The sequence below is a fragment of the Meleagris gallopavo genome, chromosome 4, assembly GCF_905368555.1.
Source record: "Meleagris gallopavo chromosome 4, MGAL_WU_HG_1.1, whole genome shotgun sequence".
Taxonomy (NCBI): Eukaryota; Metazoa; Chordata; class Aves; order Galliformes; family Phasianidae; genus Meleagris; species Meleagris gallopavo.
In genome coordinates this window covers 4,131,386-4,153,824 of record NC_139407.1, presented here as the reverse complement: position 1 = coordinate 4,153,824, position 22,439 = coordinate 4,131,386, and the positions used below count along the sequence as shown (strand labels likewise).

General features: G+C 36.7%; 1 protein-coding gene across 4 annotated transcripts in view; it reads right to left on the bottom strand.

Moving 5' to 3' along the window:
• The window catches only part of KLHL2 (kelch like family member 2), a 58,225-nt gene that overhangs the window by 8,917 nt on the left and 26,869 nt on the right, over positions 1-22,439 (bottom strand). For 3 of the 4 annotated variants that reach the window (XR_014882810.1, XM_085222030.1, XM_010709470.4), the window contains 5 exons: positions 13,553-13,715; positions 3,582-3,691; positions 2,159-2,275; positions 1,101-1,250; positions 173-290 (listed from right to left, as the gene is read on the bottom strand). Coding sequence is in view for 3 of the 4 variants with exons in the window: in XM_085222030.1 (XP_085078156.1) it covers positions 173-290; positions 1,101-1,250; positions 2,159-2,275; positions 3,582-3,691; positions 13,553-13,715 (658 nt within the window). In the remaining variant the exon portion in view is untranslated. The remainder of the gene's footprint in view (positions 1-172; positions 291-1,100; positions 1,251-2,158; positions 2,276-3,581; positions 3,692-13,552; positions 13,716-22,439) is intronic. The other variant, XM_085222031.1, reaches the window with a different exon arrangement.

Below are 22,439 nucleotides of genomic sequence, written 5' to 3'. Positions count from 1 at the left end.
GGCTGATAAAGGGCTGGAGCACCTCTCCTGTGAGGAAAGGTTGAGGGAACTGGGCTTGTTTAGCTTGGAGAAGACAAGGCTCCAGAGAGACCTCATTGTGGCCTTCCAATACTCGAAGACAGCTAAAGTCTGAAGCATTAAGCAATGCAACATAATATTGGACGTTATTTACCTGCTCTACATCTTCTGGAAGGCAACTCAGCCACCTGATGCCAGCGTTCCTCTTTAAAATCATAGCATTCAACACTGCGAATTGCCTTTGGTGCCTGTCCTCCAACTACCATCATCAACTGAAAGGGAGATGATATTTATTAATTACTTGTAAATATGAGAGCACTTGTTTTTAAAAACCAAAGGGTGACCCTCCTAAAAAAGCAATTTGGGCCTTGCAATGTAGGCGTAACTCATTTTTCAAAAAACACAGTTATTAACTCTGTCTAGAGAAAATATCTGAGGTACAAAAGCAGGAAGCAACAAGAATTTAAAGCTCTCATGAACGAGGCAGATTCTGCTCTATCTTCACCTCATACTCAGAAGGCAGGTAGGAGAATTCAGTGGCTCTGATGTCCAATGGTACTGTGAACTTCCATCATAGAACAGCCTTATTTGGTTCCTTTGAGGTAAAAGTGCTAGGAAAAAAGTGAATCTCCTATTCCATTATTGCAGTTGCCATAAGAGCACAACAAAACTTCTTTATCATTGGATAGAAGACTTTAAACACACACGGACACTATTTGTTTTAAATGAACAGAATGTTATACTTAGGAAAAAAATAAAATGCCATGACTCAGAAGCATGGGTCCATTTTTTAATTTAATTTTATTATTAAACCAGGTTTACTTTGTTAACAACAGGATCATCACTGCGTATTTCACATATGCTGAAGAACTTCCTCAAAATATATATTTGGAGAGAAAGATAGAGAAGGAAGGAAAAAAATTGTTCCACAAGTTATATTGATCGTAAAGCTAATCACTTCTTATATTTTTTTAGACAAACTATTCTGATATTAATTATTTTACTGGACTAAGTGATAGTAATGCTGTCATCACAACTGTTAAAATGGAATTTGAAGAAATTTGGAAAAACAAGGGTCTTACTTTTGGAAGGCTAGCAGGTGTTCTCAGTTTCGTTCGAGTGCTTTTCATCAGAGCCCGTTGCTCAGTTGGCAGCAAGTGATACTTCATAGCTTCAATGAGGTAATCCTTACAAGCACTGCTGTTCTTAACCAATATTTCCTCTTCAACTCTCTGTTTATTAATAGAAGTTTAACAAGATCTGAGCACGTTAAGGAAGTAAAACAAATCATACTCTGAAGTGTAATAAGGCCTGTATCAGAAAAAAATGCAGATTACCTTAGCTTTTTAGCTAATAGTTTAGCCATTGAGGCACAAATGTATGCATGTGTTGGCAATATGCAGTCAGTGAGAAGAAATCAGAAGATGTAGAATCTCTTAATTAGTAAGTGTAAGAAACAGGATTTGGCAATAGCAAGTGACTGCTCACAATCAGACCTTTCTTGGCTTTTCAAATACAAACACTTAAAGGTAAACTGGAGGAGAGAAAAGAATTTAAAGCAGCCAGCAACAACAAAGTGGAAGAAACTCATATCATGAAGACAGAATTTCTAAAATTAGATACTAGCAACCTACTACTGGGGCTGTTAATTCATGTTAATGGTGAAACTGTATTTTCAGTCTTAAATATTTGACCTGACACCAAAGTAGTCAAGGTAATCTCACAAAATTAACATATGTGAACCAGGTAAAGAAACATCTTCTTTGTCACTAATCCCTGATCAATTTAGCAGACATAATTCTGAAACTTAAAATCCTCTTAGGAATTGTTGTATCAAAGACCATATTACAAATGAAAGCTACCCTGGCCTCAGAAAATTAAACCATTCAGCCTATTAGTATGCCATGACAAGCAGTCATCCAAAGAAATAAATTACACGTGGCATCCTTTATGTGTCAATCTCTTACTTGACCGTGTGCATGCATACATGTGTGCATGCACATGTGGTAGTGATTTCTTCTTTTATTTTCTTTTACCATTAGTAATGCATTACGTTGTTTAAATTTAAAACTATCCACCTGGCATTAAAAAAATAAACAAGAGTTCACGTGCTCAAGAATTAGTATTCTTTTTTGCTTACCTGAACTAAATACTCCCGGGAAAGCAAAGGCAGCCGGACGTGCTCCATCAGGCGTGCCATTAGCTCCTGCCTTACATCTTTGTCATGGTTTACCCATGCTATCACCGCTTCAAATACCTTCCAGAAAACAAACAAATGCAAGTCCCTTGACTTACAAATCCGTGAGTACAAAAGTATCAGTCTGTCTCCAAAAATAAATTTTACTTTCCTAATGTAAGAAAAGACCGGAGCAGTTACAGCCCCAATTATTTCTGTATTTATCTAATCAAGGGTAGTTGTGCTGCATTGACAAAATGCACACAGTGATACCATTGATACTGAAAACCCAGGAATACTGTCTAAACAAACAATACAGCAGAGATATCACAGTGCTCATCCTTTTCTTCTTGTCTTAGAGAACCGACACGCCACACCACCACTCAAATGACTTATCATCATGGAATCTTAGCAGGAGAAGCAGCACCAAGTCTAGTTCCTCCTGTATTTCACAACAATTAATTAGATGCTTGAGCATTAAAACCTTATTAGCATTGTATTGTAACAACATCTGGACCTTCAGAGTATTACGGGAACTGCAACTTGACTTTGTTAATTACAGTTTAAGCAGGTTATTCTTAGATGGAGAGTTTCTCCATTATGAAAAAATATTTTAGCATGAAACACAACTGAGCCATCATTATCAGCACTGAAACATGCTTTAAAATGCAGTTTAAGTTCATTTGAGCAGAGATGTCACTACAAACTACATACTCACCAGAAAACGATTTTTAACTGCTCACTACTAGATTCAAAGGCTCAAAGCAAATGCCTCTACACAAACAAAAAATCATTTGAGGCTCAAGAAAATCTGCTAGACTCACAGAAGATCAGTTTCACAAGCTTTGGCAGGGTAAGATCTAGCTACAGCAGAACCTCGACAACTTCAAATTCAAGTTTGGTTGTATCAAGCTACCGAGCTATCTCCTTTACAGTGCATAATTTTCACTTAGTCTAAACAGCCTCATTAAAAATGGGCATTTGATATATTTATCTTTGCTGGGATTGCTTATGTCAAAGCTAGTAGATGGCATTTACTTGTTCTTCAAACTGCTATTTCTGAGTTGGTTAAACCTGTACACATGACTCACAGCAAATACTCTCTTCGTTCTGCTGAAGATGAGAAGGAATTTCCATTTAACTGTCTTTGTGTTCAAGGAACAAAGGATTATGGGATTTAATACAATTCTAGGATTTTCACGTGTGGAAATCAATTTTTACCAAACTCACAACACTTTTGGGAAAAATCCTTTAAACTAGCACAGTTTGTGCTTAATTTCAGTAAGGAAACAATGAATTTATCCAGATGGTTTTCAGGAGCAGTAAGAACAAGCTTACTTTCTTATACAAAAGGAAAATCAGAATAGTGTAGTATAGGTGGACTTACCTTCTCTTCTGAGGCAATTGTAAGTTTGTCACTGGATATCAGACTGCACACCTGTTCTACACCAAGATTGAGGTATTCTTCACTAAGCACAACATCAGAAAAGTGCTGTTCTGTTTGGAGGAAAAAAAAGTACATTAACATAGAGTGCTAAGTCACAGCAAACCAAGCATTAGAGTAGTAGAAGAAAAAGAGTGCATATGATTCCATATGTATGCTACTCTGTCATACTTGGAAGCTGCAGCTTAACATTTTATATAGGTTATAGTACTTATAGTATTTATATTCTTTAAAATAACTGAAATATTAAAATATATTCTAACAGTAGCAACCATATCAATTTAATGTTTTCAGTGGTTCTACTCTATGCTTGTCCTTGACGATTACTTAACGCTCATTTTCCTAACTTTATATTTGAAAATACACAAATATAGCAAAAAAGGTTCCAGAAAAAGAACGCATCCTGTATGTTGCTAACAAATGTTTTAAACCTGCAGTTCAAAATGAACAAGGGCTGATTCATTACAGCTAACTAGTGGTTATACAGAGGAATGTTGATCAAATCAAAGAGCTGTCCAACAGGTTTGCATCCTGTTGCATCTCTCAGAGCTTCTTTCAGTTCATAAAAATACTACATACCACAGCCTTTACAAGACGTAGGAGCTACTTAATTTTTCCTCTTTTTTTTTTTTTTTTCAATGCCTCAAACTTTTAAACAAAACTGACAAAATTTCATGAACTAGCTGTGGAACCAGAAGCTTTCTTTTAGCATAGAGCATGTAACCTAATTCAGCTATTGGTTCAGTTATTCATCTGTCTTCTCCCTTCTTTTAAAATTTCTTTGTAAGCTGTTCACCTACTTTGTGAGTAGCTCCATCCAGTTAACTGCTATTTTACCCTCTTCAACCAGGCTTAACAAAAGTTAGAAGGAACAATTCTTACAGGAAATTCAAGAATTCACTCAAAGTAACATTTTAAAAATTTATCACATATATTCAAACTAAAGAATTTTCTGAAGCCTTTTCTGCCACTCCACTGGTGGTACTATAGAACTTGATGCCTGACATTAACTTTTTCTTTAACAGCTGCCCAGAAAGGCAATGGATCTCGTCCTTGGAGATCTCCCAAAGCTAACTAGACGTGGGCCTGTGCAGCCTGCTCTGGGTGGTCCTGCTGGAGCTGAGGTTGGACCAGGGGACCTCCACGAGTCCCTTCCCACCTCAACCATCCTTTGGAATCTGTGAAGAAATTTTAGAGAATGCTGAATGCTTCCAGATTAACAAGACCAATGTTGCAGGCTGACTTTTCAAGGTACAACAGCTTTTTTGAACTGTAGTAAAGATTAGAGAACATTATCTAATTTGTAATGTGCAATATATAATATGTAAACCTAAGGCAGCATGATAATTCTAGTTCTCTATCTAGTTCAGCATCCTGCTTACCTTCAAACAGGCAATGTACATTGCTTCAGACAAAAGTTCAAGAATACATAACATACATAAATGATAACAAAACCTCCTGTCATCAAGATCTCACCATAATTATGAAAAATTAGAGATTGGGAATCAGAAGGATGATATTGTACCTTAACCACATTTAATTAAACAATGAGTTTCAGGAAGACACAATCCAGTCCTCTGACTTCTTAAATTATTGACTGATATGTCCCTAGTTTCATCAAGTTAAAAGCCCTGCATCTAAACTTCACACACGTTTTGCCAATGATCAGACTTCAGTAACATCCACGTGCTCTCGTGCTCAATACAATGACAGAAAAAGTCACAATCTATCTACTTAAAATTATCTGTTATTCTTTTTACCCTTAATTTCTATTCTAAGTAGACAGTCCTTGCCTTTCTCTTATCCTACCAGCCTTTTCATACATGTAATGATAATCCTTCAATTCTGCAACATTCTCTTGTAATACAGACTAGTATTTTCTGTAGTATTTCAGGCTATGGAAGAGAATGGATGAAGAGAAGCAAATGGACTGCTATAACACTTCCATTATTCTTCTATTCCTTACCAATCTTTATGTCTGTCTGCTTTTCAGACTACAAATCTGCAGTTTCTTGAGCCTGAGTAGAATGCTGAGAGGTACACTTATTAAAATAAATATCTGCTTAATTTTACTGTTAGCACATAACACATAGAAATTTGAAAAATGTAACTTGCATAAAGTAGTTTCATGATAAACCCCAAATTTTAAACGACAACACCACAAAACAGTACATCTGACAGAACAGAGAAGCTGAGTTGAAAAGCAGGCAGAAACGGAATCTCAGAAGCCTTTCTCTTCACCTTTCTCTGAGAAAGCCAACCCAACAGCATCACATTCAACAAGATGCACTTCATCATCTAGAAATACTCAATTTTATATACAAAAGCCTTTTGTTGTTGTTTTTTTTTTTTACAAAAGGTGATTTAGATTTATGACATGCTGTGAGGAAAAAGAAGAAATCCAGCCCATAACCAAAAGAGAAAAAGCTGAGAATTTTTGAACTAATTTGCAAAGGTGAAGCTATCGTCTGTCTTCATGCTAGGAAAATAATTGTAGGAGAAATTATTAAAAAAATACAGTATTTGAGCAAAAAATAAGAGGCTATTTTACAGGATGCCACCTCTGTGCTTAAAGCATAAAATAATGCATATGGCCAAGAAGTAGGAGGGTGCATTGCTATTTAAATTTTATCCATGCAAAAAAAATAAGTGGGAAGGTAAAGTGAAATCACTTGCCTCTTCAGAACTGCATTTCTTGTTGTCAAGGAGACCATCTTAACTGATTGACAGGTAACTGTTTGGCAGAAGCCAATTGAAATTACAACAAAATGGATCATTCAAAATAAGAAATGAAAAAAATAAGGAAACTGAGGAACACCAATTAAATCTGCCAATGGTGGTTTATCTAAAACCAAGCATTGGAGACAAGAGGCTTTTTTTTCTATTACATAAAAATGTGTATGAAATTCAAATCTTTCTGCTTCCTTAAACACAAAGGATATCAGCATCTTACTTTGAAATAATATGATCACATATAAAGAATTCAAAAAATTCCATTTGGACTCACTTTCATAACAATTATGAGAGAAAAATAATATTGGGTGGTGTTTTTACCATCTGGGTTAGGATTGGTATTATTCTATATTACTCAAATCCTGAAAGGTTTGACAATCCTAGATATTAACATCAAGCATCATGAAACTTCTGACATGACCAAACATTCTGTGCATCTCCCCTCCAAAATCTCAAACCAGCTGTGTTTTTATCTGTTGCAATAGATAACATTACTTTAGTCATTAAGATTTCCTAGATAAGCAGACAGATAGAATCATCCAGCTGGAAGTTTTCATATGAGGATAAAATACTTATTTTTTTCCAGAATTTTGCACACAGTGTGCAACTTTCACAAATTCATACTGGAATCTTGCCTGACTTCTTGCTACTTTACCTAGATATTGAAGCCAGCTGGCTTGAGAATCCAGCAGCCTGGAAGTAAGCTGGCTTATGAGCTACAGGATCTTGGCTCCCAAATTCCCACTTTCTGAGCAAGTAGAATTATAATTCTTTATCATCAGAACTTAAACCTGCCTGCCTTAAAAATAAGAGGATCCCTCAATTTTAAGAAGCTTCTAAAATATCTGTTCCAATTGCATATGAAAACCAGATTTTCACATTTTCACAACTGGCAGAGACCCAGTTTGTATCTGGGTAGCTGAAGATGTGTCCTCGTCTGCTCTGTACCAGTAGGTTGGGACTTCAGCTTCAAGAACATACTGGAGAGACAAAGAGGAAGTTCTTAATGTGAAAGCAGCTAGTAACAAAATGCTTGGAAGTACACTACACATAGCTAACATGCAGAGCAAAGGAAGATAAGAGGAGCTGTAAAAGTAGCACTTGTTGGCACTTTTCATCAGGAGTTTGGAGATCCATATTCTACATGCAGTAGTAGTAAGTGCTTGACCAAAAGGGCTGGTCCTCCTGGCTACTGGATTTGGCCATTTACGTGTATCTGATGCCTGGTGAGAGATCTGAAAATAGTGGACATTTGATATCAATTACTTTTTCTGTACCTTTTGGAGCTTTTCCTGTCCAAAAGTGTGAGAGATATTGTCACTACTTTTGTATTTCTCAGTTACACAGGAAAAAACACTGCATCTGAAGTTTGCATAGAACACTTCATGCTACAGACATTTGTGGATTAATTCACAAAGACTACTTCACTCATTTATATAGGCACAGATAAACATCCCCCGGTTGATCTCCTTTCAATAAAAGGATTAAACACAAAAAGCAAAGGAAAAATCTTTTCCTCAGATGCAAAGCCTTCCAGAGAGTAATAGTGACAAAAAAAGAGTCTGTAACTCATCTCCTACTTGGTTTTATAGCAATGTCTGTTCCCAGTGCTTGTCTCCACATACTGAAAACTGCCTATGTTTCTATTCAATTAGCAGCAGGCTTCAATCATTTAGCATCACTGACTGCTGGAATACAAAAATGTTACTTAATATACATTTCCAAATAAACTTTTCAATACATCGTACACTTCCAGATATCTTCTCCCAGTGGATCTTCCCACAGCTGCATTAGCACATGAAAAATATGGCTGGAGCTTATCAGTGGCATGGGTTGCAGTTAATGAAAGGAAAAAAAAAAAAATCATCCTATATTTTTAGATCTTTGAATGACAGTAATCCAGCACCTATTCGTTTGTGAAACAAAAATCACCATCAAATATCTCAACTCTGTTTTGCAAGCATTTTTTTGTGTTATAGACCAACTATTTCTACTCCATCAAAAAATCTGTTTTCTGAGCTAAACAGAGGACTTGTGCCTTTCTGATGTGCTAGTGCTACAAAACCAGCTGGAACCTCCCAGAAACACAGCTTCTTCCTCAACTGATTTTATTTTACAGAGATGCAGTGCATGGAGCTTGGAAATATCTGAGCCTTACATTCACTTCCAAGAACAGCGATAATTTCTCAAGCATCTCAAGGAAGAATTGGTTTAACTTTTTTTTATTTTTAAATTATTACTTCACAGCGTCACATTTTTGACTTGTGAAAAAAGATCTTTACTAATAGCTTATCACAAGGCACTGGCTAAGAGGAACCCAGACAAGCTTTTCCAGTTTAACTGTCAGGAACTAAACATGGCAGAAACCAATTTTTAAAAATCTGTCTTGTTAATTTTATGCTTAAACAACTGCTTTTTAGAACACCATGAAACTCATAGCAGCCAAGGTAACAGAAGCATAGCAACAGACGTTGCTACTCAGAATAGAATTGTAGGAAAGATTCTGCTAAATATGTCCTTTAAATCTCACGAGTACAAACGTACACCAGAATAGTTTGCAGCAGACACGCATGCTTCCAGATCTAGTCAGGGCTCCAAGTTTTAGGCATAGTACCAGAATGCAGCATGCAGTGTACCACAGTTAAGTACAACCTAGCAGTCCCTGCTTCACAACTCATGCTAAGATTCCCCATCGGAAGTTTCTCAGAATGATACTAAGGCCAAACAGCTTTGCTGTGTAAAGCTGGTTATCGAGACCACTTTTAGCTAAAAGCCTAATAATGAACAGTACAAAAAGGAAGAACAGATGCTTTCAGCATCAAAGACAATTGGTATTTCTTCTGCTCCAACTGCCTTGTACGGCTGTTCAATTAGCCTTTCCAATTTATCCCAGGATCTCAGTTAGAAGATTTAATTGTAAGGGAAGCTAATTCCAAGTAATTTGTATCAAGCGTCCACTATTTGCAGATCTTTTGATAAGCATCAGGTAACGATGCCTATATAAATGGCTCTCTCAGACTACAGAAATCTAGTAGCCTGAGGACCAGCCCCATCGCATAGTTATGAAGCTCCAATTTTAATGCAATTTGGGATCTTACTCCCACTGGAAGGCAGCTTCAGAGTCTCAGTTTTCTCATAACTTTTGATCTACACCTGCATCATTTGCTTTTTATGTCACTGTTGTCTGTTAGCAGAAGTTATCTTTCTGGCTCTTTTTCTTCAATATTAAATGGCAAATATAACAAGAAGTGGAAGAATTTAAACATCCAAATACATTTTAGTTACTCTCGCAGGACAATATTTTTGCCATTCTTTCAATCAAATAGTCCTCTTCTGTAATCCTGAAATGTCTGCTCCTGGGAATTCAGCTGTCTCTGATTCTGAATTGACACAGCCACATGTATTTGGCTCAGACTTTTAAGAAAAAATGTTAAGTTGTGAGAAAGAGCCTTGAAGTACACAGAGCCATCCAAGAACAGGCAAAAAAAAGGTGCTATGATGCCAAGATGGCAGTTAGATGCTTGAAAATTCATGAGGAAAAACACTGACCTGAAAAGATATGAAAATGTACAAAAGAAAACCAGGGAGTCAGAAGACAAATCCAGCAACATTGATGATCAGTCCATTGCAAGGAGAAGTGGAGGCCAGCCCTTCTTTGCCTAAGCGCTTTCATCAGGAGTGGCAAGTCCCACATGGGATCAACAAATAGAACTAATAGCTTCCTTATCCTTCTCTGTTGTCTACACTCTGCTTGCAGTGTCTCTCTTACCACAGCAAAGGATGCCTAAACAAAATCTTCCCTCAGAGGGAAGACTATAATCTGTATACAGTACAGAAGCCAAAAAGTATTGCACTCATAGTCTTGCCAATGCCTTAGATTTTATATTTCTAGAAATTAATTTCCATAAATATCAACTGCAACTACTAAATTGAACAAAGATAGTTCAAAAGTGAAGTTACCACAGAGAACACTGACATTCATTTCAACTTTTCCCCCAAGGCATGCATTATAAAAGCTAGTTGTTTTAAAAACAACCTGAATAGCTCCTGAATTGTGTTTTGTTGTTATTACTGCTGTTGGTTTGAGGTGTATAAATGGTTTGCATACAGTTTCATGAGGTTAAAATAATGAAATACTACTGAGCACAGTTGCTTTATATAGCTGTTTCACATAAGACAACAACCAAGGATTCTTTTAATGAACACCTAGCCATATGTGTTTGCTGCATTTGTTTCTTCCTCAGATATCTATTCTTGATAGAGAAACTATAATCCACTAAATTTGAGAAGAAAAAAACTATATTGAAAACAGATGCACTTGGAAGGAAAGCAACTGAAAACATCCATGAAGATCTTTCTGAGGTCTGAAATGGCAATAAAAAGCCTACTATTTAGACCTAGACATCTGAAATAAGCAGTTTGGGCTCTATTTCAGGAAGATCTCCAGTTTTAACATTATTAACAATTAGTAGAGTGTTAATTTGCCATTATTCATTTCATAAAAGCTATGAAAAGCAATAAAAATGTGTCTTTTTTCCTGCAGCATTTGCAGGATGTTTCATTCTTTATTCTCTTTTTCGTACTGCTCTCAAACTGAGCCCAGCAGAACACAAGGGATTAACAAAGACAGGGCAGAGAGTGCCAGGCAATGAAGAAGCTCACATTCCAACCACACACAGCATATTTATCTTAAGAGTAAGAACAGAGTGCGCATTGCTTTAAAATCATGACAGGTCCAGTGAAGCTACAGTAGGAGTGGAGCTGACAGCTCATGGTATGGTCCAGAAGGACTCCAAGAATATGATGACAAAAATGGAAGCATATATGAGGAGAAATTTCTGGAGGAATCTGACAGAAAGAGTGGAGAGAGAGAGAGAGAGAGAGAGAGAGAGAGAGAGAGAGAGAGAGAGATGAAATGATAGATTAAAATACAGGAGAATGTGTCGAATTGGAAAATCCAATGATGGAATACTGGAATTTAATCTGGCTGAGGAAAAAAAAAAAGGGGGGAGAGAAGAGAGGGGACTTCAGAATACTGCAAAATTAGTGAAGTAAGCTTAGTAGATAGAGAGCAGAAAGTTGAAGCAGATGTTGATTTACGCTGCAAAGAAGGGAGATTCAAGGTAGAACTAATTCTGTGGGGAGGGAAGAAACAAAGAGGAATAAATAAGACAGTAGTTGAAAGAAATGGCAGAGGAGAGCTCAAGTTTACAAAGCTCAACAACTGGGAAAACGCTGAAATCACTAGAAGAAGACAGAGGGAAAGATATTTAGGTGAAAAGCAGCTGAATTTTGCTGACCCTAAAGTAACCTAAATGAAACATCCAGTAGATACTGAAAGGACAGAGAAAGATCCATGGCTGTGGAATTGTTCCACTATTCCACAGACACTGGAAATTGCATGTAAAGAGGCATAGCTGAGAATCTCTCTCAATTTCTGACAAGCCATGATTTCTGAATTTGTGGTATATTCTAAAATAAGTTTTTCCTGTTCTTTGAATATTCACTACCATAGTAGTACAATCAGAATATACTAATTTCCTGGTTATTAAGTTTAAACTCTATTAAAAAACAGCCTTTTTTGTTCACTGTGAAAAACCTGCATTAAAAATTAAGTAAGTGTAATGTCTTCAGTCTTTACCCAACATCAAGACCCCAAGGCATTCAACATACAAAAAAGATAGTAAGACAATTGCTATTTGAACAAATTAAAGCATTAGATCTAGTCAGTGGTATGCTACAAACTTGCAAAGCTTACACAAGTAGCTGTATTTATGCTTTAGTCATCTACATTAAGCAATCTATCTTAGTATCAAAAGAGTCAAAGTAGCATACTAGATTATGTTAATAGCTACCAATTTGGTAATAATTTCTATTTCTAACAACAGAAAATGTTTTTTTGAACACAGGAAGGATTCTAGCCTTTACAGAATCATAGAAATGCAAGCCAGCAAATCATTTTGTGCACCCAGGTGTGACTTAGATCAATCTAAATCATTAGTTCATCCAATCAGTTAAAGTCACCCAACACTGGAAAGACCCAAACTTCCACAGACAGCTTGACTGACTTGCATTAGTTTTACAGCTAACTTTTTCTTAAGGTGTGAAAATATCTTAAAAACACCTCAAAAATAAAGCTTACTCCTTCTCAGCCTTTTTTTTCCTTTTAATTAATGCATAGGAAGATGTGTTTCTTTTCATCATCCTGGAATTTTAGTTTCTTGACCTAATCAACTCCTCTCTCTCACAGCCTTTGGCATAAGTCAGTCTGTTTCCTTAATGTGTTCTTGTTAGACTTCATTGGATTCCCTTCAGCCTCTTTGCGTCTGTCATAAAGTTCAGTTCAGCATTTTCCACCTGAGGCCTCATCAGCAAAAGAAGAAAGGGAACAATTGCCCCTTGATGAGCCAGTGCACTCACAGATATGAAAAACAGTCTATGATGACAACGTACTTTTACCAATAAAATTTAGATTATATAAAGATTTTTCAGCCAAGAATGAGAAATAATGGCAAGTGTTCTCTGAAGGCAAGTAAAAATTGGAGTAATAAAATATTTTGTTGTTTGAGCTACATGCTTGATTAGAAGATGTATCTCTATCAAGTTGGTGTCAAGACAAAAAGAATGATACTACACATACAGGAGAAAATTTGCAGTCTTGGGCTAGATGAGTAAGATTTTCAGAAAACAAATAACAAGACAATACTCATATGGTACGTTTCTTGCCTTACTCCTTAGCCTTAGTGCAGTACAGGGGCTACAGATAGCTTTCCCACATGCTCTCATGTTCCTTCATCTTCATCCAACAGCCTTGAAAACTGTAGACAAGACTTTCTCACTTAGCAGTTGCTCTTCTAAAACCAGAGTTTTAATTCTTTTTTCTACATTCCTCCTCTGAGGCACGGTGCAAATAATTTCAAGCAACAAGCTAGATTCTTTCTGGATTAGAAGTTTCATAGACCTGATAGGCCATGAAAATACTGCCCCTCTGTACTCATTATAACTGTGTTACAGACCAAAGTTTCCTTCTGACAGACATTCATACAAAATGCATCTCTGAAATATCCTGGATAAAATTCAGTTACCTTTGGGCAAGTGTGAGTGGTTAAATATGAAATCCATGAGCATGTATGCATCTCCATGCAAATATCAAGCTATACTCTATGCTAACGATAACTTGCCTGCATATGTGTTGGCCTTGTTCAAGAGATCCGTGCATGCATGCATGTCAGCAAAAGCACGAATTCCCAAGCAGTTGACAGGATGAAGCTGGGATTCCAAAAATTCACAGCAAGTCCTTTTCACATCCTGCAGTTGCAAGAGACCAGCTGCTGGAAGCAGCACCTGTAAGAAGTAACAGGTGGTTAATATCCCAGTTCAGTTCTGACCTTACAGAAGAGAACTAGCAACAGCAATAAAGAAAACACAAGTCAATCCACTAATTAAAAAAAAAAAAAAAGGAAAATTTCAGAACTACTGGACTGAAGAACTCAAAACCCAGTGTCATTTCACTTTTCTGCAAATGCATTTAAGATTTAAAATCACAAGAAACATCTCTATCCCTGAGAAATCATTCCATAGATGATCATTCTCACACATCAAGTCTTCCCAATATTTATTCACAAGTTTCCAGTGCTCCACAATTGCGTCTCATCTCCAACTCTTCGATATTAGATACTGCTTTAAATTAAAGTTTTCTGGATAGTGGCAGAATACTTATTTGTCTGCAAGTTTCCATGGACATTGTCCATCTTTTTCTAGAATCAACAATAAGCATATTTATGCAACACTTTCCAGTATGGATTCAGTACAGTTTCCAAAGATGACTGTGACTTGCCTTGAAAGAATAAGAGTTCCAAGAGTTTACAATTCATTAGAAATCCATACCTGTAAAGAACCAACGTAAATGAGATCTACCTCTCCAATTTCACAAAGAAAGCCAAAAAATAGGGAAGAATTTCAAAAACAGTTAAGCTGATTAATATTAGCTTCCATCCTCAGTGGAAAACAAAAAGATTCTAGAACAAAAGTCTTGAAACTTTTTACTTACATATAAAGAAAACATAGAGCTGCATCAATAACTAGCAAAATAACGGCTGCAGCATCCCTGTGAATTTTTACCTTTTGTAATCAGTTGCTTGGATGGAATTAAAAAGTCAGGCAAGAAGATAACAGGAAGAACAGGACAGCTACAAGAGCAGAGTAAAGAGATCTATGTAACTCTTTGTTCATGAAAACTGTTTAAATATGCTTAACTCACTGCTCTTGTGAAGAAGTTTTAATCTTCTCAACTGTTCGCAGAATCAAATCAGATATTTGCTATTATATCTGTAGTTATCTACCTATTTAGCTTCTAAGGAGTTACTGTTATCGTTTACTTTTTGCATTCTTTTCTTGAAACTAAAGATTATGACCTAAAAAAAAAAAAAAAAAAAAAAAAAGGATTTTGTCTAATAATCTCCTAATGATATTTGTTTTACGTTTTCTGGCTGTTCCATATAGGAAGCCTGTTTGAAAATCATTGTTCTGTTTCACGAGATATTAACCCTCAGCTCCGCAGCCAAATGTGTAAAACAAAGAATAGCAAGGTAAGTAACAAAAAAGAAGGATGGCATATTTTAAGAAAAGTTTGCTTCAGATATTAATTTTTAATGAAAGAAATGAAGACAAACATGTATGCGGTACAATAAGATACATAAACTACTACTAAGCAAAATAACTTAGAGGTAGATTAAGCCTTCAGCACTGCTTGAAAACTTCAAATAATCTAACAAAATAAATGGAGGTGTGTGTAATAGTTAGGAACAAGTATCAGGTAAAGTCATACAATTCAAAAAGAAATTCACTTAAGCTTAAAGTCTGTTAATGACAATGTTAAAAATGAGGCCACTGGGCTACTTCATTAGCATGTATATTAATGAAAATGTGAATATAACTCTAGAAATAGATACTGCTTTGCTGGAACTACAGTATGATTGGTTACAACAGTGAGTGGATAATTCATTTGATAATGAATTCTAGGATAAAATATCATCATAACATTATATACCAAAACTCAGGGCAAGAAGTCTAATGTAAGTATTTATTTACACAGGTTATTTCAATGAAACAAACGTTTCACACCTGCTTACAAGTTCAGTAATTTGAACAGTCCTAGATAAATTTAAGTGGGTTATTGGTACAATTGAGCAAATTACCCATAGAATGGCTTAGGTTGGAAGGGACCTCAAGGATCATCAACCTCCACATTTAATATTAGACCAGACAATCCATGGCCCCAATATGGCCTTGAACACCTCCAGGGAAACTGGAGACTCTGGATAACTCCAAGAACAATTTCTAACATAAGAGGATTTAGCAGAAAAAGGCGTAGAATTACCATCAAATCAGTAAAATAAATGAAAAGATAAAACTTGAGAATATTCTGCAGGGAAAAATTTAATATCTGTGTGTACAAACAGACTGAAAAGCTTGCTCATATATGTAAACAGCAAATGTTACAAGAACTAGAAGAGCTGTCTTCATTATGTGAGATTTAAGTGAGGTCTTAAATCACGGTAAATTGGGTTTGTAAAAATAAAGATTTTAATACATCCTTGTTATTAAGCAAACACTCATTTAAATCTAAATACACAAATATGTATTCTGCTAAGAAAAAGGAAGACAGGCAAAATGCATTACATTTATCCCACTGAATGTATAAAGTGCACTTTAGCTAGTAGGCACCAAGAGCTATGAAGACATCTAGGTATCTCCATCAGTACCTACTGAACTCAGCCTGAGAGCTACAACTATCTGCATCTGAGATATTCTATCACAGGCAGGCTCACTCTGTTGAAAGCAGGAACAAAACTACCTGTTGGGGGGGAAGAAAACAAAACAGCAAACAATGACACTCTTCATCAACCCACTAAAAACTATTAAAATTGTAGTTTGGATTAAGCTCAACTACTGCTGTCTCTGAAGAGGTAGGTTATGGTTCAGATTTATTTCCAAAAATAGTCAGTAGGGGGTGCCCCTAACTCTCCTCTAACAGTCAAAAATAGCTTAGTATGCATACTGTTTTGTAGTGCAAGAAATACAAAGGGAGGAAAAAAATATCATTTCCAAATGTATATTCAAAGGAAAAAAATATCCTCATTGTGGTTGTGGTAGCTGTTGTTTTTGCAGTGAGAGAAACTGAACAGATTGCTTCAGAAGGCAACTAAGACATTATGTATTTTCTTCTTTGCGTCAAAGTAACGGTGATGAATTTTGGAATTACTGCTAGATTTCATAGAGCATGTTATTTAACCCTTACAGATCTTAACAGGTTGCCCAAGGAGGTTGTGGATGCCCCATCCCTGGAGGCATTCAAGGCCAGGCTGGATGTGGCTCTGGGCAGCCTGGTCTGGTGGTTGGCGACCCTGCACATAGCAGGGGGGTTGAAATGATCATTGTGGTCCTTTTCAACCCTGCTATTGAGGCAGTTGCCCTCTCTTGCAATCCCTTCAGACACAGGCCAGAAGTATGATGCAATGTACTGCCATCGCCTGCAGCTCTTCTCCCTCTTTTTTTTCCAGCTCACCATCATGCAGCTGGGCATTCTTAGTTCATGTTGCCAAAACATACATCTGTTCAGCTTTGAGATGAGGAGCAGCTAGGACAGGCAGGTTCCCATCTAGTTCACAAGTCTCAAAGAGATACAATATGGCATGAATGAGTAACCAACAAACCTCTGCAACAGAAGAAGGCTCAGAGGAGATGGGCAAGGGTGATGACCTCATGGAAGAATGCAAGGCATGACCACCCTGTAGCTTTAAGCTAACTGAACTTATCTCAATACCAGCAAGGGTAACCTTTGTTTCAGATATACAGCTGTACCAGTAGGTCATCAAGTTGTTTGAACAGAATTCCCTCAGATAATTAGCAGAGCAGAGCCTTCCCAGCTAGCCAGAGCAGCAGAGCAGTGGAGAAATGTATATAGCTCAGTCCAAAGAAAAAGCATAAAATCTAAACAGCCCACAAAAAGACCTTTGGAGAGAGTAATAGACTTGAACTGGCTTTAACTCTCATATACCTTCCTGGTGACATGGGACGTGGTGACTCAGTGATGGGAATCACATTTGTATGGTGATCTAAGCATGCACTGCAATTGCAACACTGTGCTTGTGTTGTGATTTCAGTATACTTCTGTCTATATTTCTGTCTCCTAAATCCAAACGCAGAACTATGCAGCACTAAGTATCTTCATATCAATAAACTTGTTATTAAATGTTAAATCCTCCTCATATGGACTATCATAAGCAATACAGTCAGAGAGTACCGAACTGGCAGCATTCTACAACACTGTGAAGACACAACAGATAAGGGAGTTCATCATATCTGAAAAGCTTCACATTATTTCCACTCCAAGATATTCAGTGCTATATTTCACTCCACGCAGCCCCTCGCTCCAACCAAGGTCACAAACACAAGTTGGTACCACTTCACACAACAAAGCTGTGAATTTGCTCAGCCATGAAAGAGGCGAGGGGGAGAGCTCACTGCTATCTGCAGCATATCTGATGGGAGGACAGGGTCAGAGTGCTCTTGAAGCTGCACAGCAACAGGACAAGAGATAACACGCAGCTGAGAATGGAGGAAGATCTGTCCGGAAAAAAAAAAGACTTGGGTTTTGTCTGTTGCTTAGACTTCATTTTTTTGAACCATGAGGGTGCTTACGTGCTAGAACAAGTCACACCAGCAAGATGCACAATCTCCATCCTCAGAGATGCTCAAAATCCAGTGGACAAATCCTTCCTCAACTTGCCTCGACTGCACCTGCTTTTTAAAAAAGTTCGATGCCAAGTAAAATTTGAATTGATCAAAGTTTTCTGCCTGAGAATTTTAAACCATTTGATACAGCAACTGAGCTTTGTTTCAACTCATGCTATTATCCCTTTTCATCATCTTCTTCTTTGGACTACTGGATTTCCCGACAACTTGTATCACCTGCAGTATGAAAATGCTTAAGTCAATATTTCTATCTCACTATTTTTAGTTTCCTCGGAGATTCTTTAAAATTTAATGAATTCTTGCCTAGATTCAGATTGATACACACCACTATTGATATATCTGTACACAAGGAAAGGTTTTGAGACGATCACATAGCATGGAAAAAGAATAACTCAGAACACAGCTTTGTGCATGAATAAGCCAATGAAAATCAATGCAGACTATGCCAAAAGAAATGAATAGTGTGCTGTCTAAAATAGAAAAATGACACTATTTTTAAATCACATGCAAGGGAAAAATGTATCAGTAACATGAGGAAAGAGTCCAACCTAGTAAAGCAGATATGGGAGGAAACAAAACAGTGTGACATAAAAGCACCTAAGACATTAAGTTACATCCTTGTTCACTGTAGATATTCCAAACTTCCAGTTTTGACATTAAAATTAAATCAATTTCAGTGAGCAGCATCTATGTTAATACAAGTCATTAAACAAATCTTGAGGAAATACAATATGTAACCTCTATTTAAATAATTATCTCAAGGTAGTAGTTAACTTGCTGTTTACATTGCTATGGCACAAGGAAGAAAGAAATGAACAGAGTGGTCTAAGATCATTCAAATACAATTTTTATTTTTTTTTTTTAATTTCCATCTAAATGTATATGTGCTATAATTACAACTGCTTTGTAACTAAAGTTCAGCCTTAATTCCAACAAAATAACTCTTTGTTCCTCTGAAATTATGCTGTTTGAGTACACACATAAAACCACTAAAACAGATACAAACATTTAACACTTGCATCTATGGGAAAAAAAAGAGATAGCGTTTTGACAAATTCCACTTTACCAGCATTTTTACAAGGACAAGATGTGCAAGTTGAGCATACTGTTCCAATGTGAAATACACTCTAAGAAGATGCTGTACTGGATTTCACAATGCGCAAGAGCTACAAGATTAGAACATGATCCCACACGTCTTATGAAATGCAGCTTTTGGCTTTCTTCACAGTCCTTGATTTTATAGGCCATTGCATGCTGTTACAATGCCCCAGGAAATTATAAATACGGGTGTGGACGGCAGTTTTACAGCATCATAGGAAGGAATCAAAGTACTAAAAGAGATACAGTCCTGTTCCTTTCCATTCCCTTAGTACTAGCTACAGGTTGGTAAAGCACTTTCAGTTGAGAATAGGCAAACCACCACAATAACACAATATTCTGAATGGTTGAGAGATGATCTGTAAAAATACTAGGGAGATCCCAACCAATAAAGTGGTGTGAGATTAAGAAACTATGTAAGGTAGAAGTAACTGGTTTACATACTTGCTTTTTAACTAGAGTCACGATCTCTAAGAATCCACGACAGTTACAATCACATGCAGTTTAGTGGAAGGAATTGATCTGCTCAAAAACTGGCTTTAGAAGAGATATCACATTAGATTAACCTGAATGAAATCATAATTACAAGTTAAAAGGTTCTCGGAGGAGCTTTCAGCTTCATTATTTTCTTGTGTTTTTGGTGTTTGGTTTTTTTTTTTGGTTGGTTGGTTTTATTTTTTTTTTATTTTATTTTATTTTTATTTTGAGATAGACAGATGCAGAAGTTTTGGGATGGATTTGAAAGGAAGCTATGTATGGGTTGCAAAGCATGGAAATCATTCACAAAGCAGACACAGTAACAGAAGGCTCACTTGAATCAAATAAAGCACTATAATTAGCAGTACCTGTCTGGCTTCCAATGGAGAATTGTGTTCTCTTGTTGAGCATGAGGATTTTCATACATCTTCTCCATCAGAACTGTGCCCTAACCACCATGAAACAGCGTAGCTTCGACTTACCCAATTCTGATGGTTATTTTTGTTAACAACCAGCTTTGGTATCCTCAGCTTCTGTTAAAGTTTCTCAAAATAGAATAGCAACATTATTTCACTTGAAGTGAAACATTCCTGAACCTACAATATTTTTAGTTAGAATTTCAGATTTTTCTTCCAGTGAGAAAAATACCACGCGTTTTGATTCAATAGAAATATGATTTAAGTTTGGTCATTTAATTTAAATATATGCAGAGCAAGTGATCTAAAACAACAGCTCAATAATTCATCACACTGTAATTCAGAGCTTAAAAGGTGATGCAGCTGCATAAAGACATCTATATGTTTTATTAGGGACAGGAAAGCTTAACTGAGACTGACTACAGTCTAAACAAAGCCAGTTGCTGCTGATACTTTGCCATTCAGAAGCAATTTATTTTCTAACTGTGGGAGCTGAAGTATTAAGCCAGTCAAATAAAACACAAAAGTTCCCTGTTGAATGGTTTAAAAAGCTGGGAAAAATAAGTAGGCAGGATAGCATAACTTACTCCATGTAATGTATGTAGTCTGCGTAGTCTAACATCTTTCTGCACAGGCTGACCCACAAAGAAACATTGCATCAGCTGATGCTTTTAGGTAATGTGCTTAATCTATAGGATTTAACCATAACATCTCACACCTCCAGAATCAGGCCCCACTGACAAATACACTGAGCTTGGTTATAAAGAAAGATCACTACAACATTTAAAAAATATTCCCTAATTATAGACATATGTTCATTTTACCTGACAGACTGACTGACTTATAACAAACAAGGATTTTTTTCCTAATACAACTGAGTATTTCCTGGCAGCCTTGGAAGGGAGGAATTGAAACACCATTTCCAAGCCATAAAGCCTGTGCTGAAAATAAACAGCAGTGCAACGGAGACAGCAGATTATGAGCCTCTGCCATCTCTGTCATCCCAATCTCTGCTTCAGAAGATGTATCCATACCACCAATTTCTCTATTAATAGAAAACTAGGGAACTAAGAACAACAGAAATAGCATGAAGTAGAAATGTTCTGTTGTTGGTTCTTAAGCCCAGAATAAAAATTGAGACAAGATGAACAATTAATGTGCAATAAATGGCCCTTCAGTAGACTCAAAGTATTTGATTACAATGAGCTTCTAGCATAACAGTATGTTACATATATAATGTTCCTATATTTTATTGAGAAAATTTTGCTCATCACTTAACGCCTTACAGCAGATCATATTTATATCCTCCTAGAAATGTCACAGGGGAATACCTCCTCAAAAAAGGAAGCATTTCAATGACAAAAATTCATTATCATTTTAATCTGGTTTTTGTACCTATAAGATTCAGGTATACAGGAACTGAATTCTCAAAGCAAATGGGATCTCTTGTCTCACAAGGGGCAAGCACATGCTAGAGAGCAAAATGAAGGCACCAGGGTTTAAGAACCAGAAAACTTCTGATCTCAGTCCTGACTGACTACCAACTTACCTGGTTTGTTTCCCACTCCCCTTTGCCCCTCCTTTCGGGCCACACCAAACTTGCAGCTTGTCATAACTCCTATCACAACAGAATCCCAATCCTCTCTGTCCACAAAACAGAGTTAAAAATATTTTCCAGGCTAACCTAAACCTTTACAGTTCTGCAGCTCAACATATGTTCAAAATGGATAAAATCTCTGTCTCAAGAAGGAAAAGCAAAGCATCTCTCCCAACTCAACTGCTTGGAAAAAAAGAAAGAAATCTATATATATATGTTTCCTTTCTGCACGCTCTTCTATTTGCATGTTCTTCCCACCCTACTTTTTAAGACATTTTTAGAATGCTAACATCCTTCTGTTATAGAAGCTGGGCACTTTCAATTTGTTCTGAGACAAACCTTGCTTCATGCTAATACTGAAAATATGGGGATAATTATATTAGACCAAAACAATAGTCTGTTCACCTCAGGTCATGTAGGAACATCCATCAGAGAAAGGTGCATGAGATCCCATAGTCTGCAGCAAATCAGCCCTTAGAACTACTTTTGTCTACCTCTACGGAACCAGTCAGGGAATTCACCCACAGTTTCAGCTGTACAGGAAGCAAGTTTAGCAGCCATCTCAAGACAGAATCTGTTAAAGTCCTCCTCCCTTCACTGATGTGTGGCTTAACTTGGTATTGACTGGGCTGATGCTTCAGAGCACTGTCAACATTCCCCATCCCTTCCTGTCTCCTTTTCCAAGGAAAAAAAAAAAAAAAAAAAGAAGAGGAAGCCAAGGAG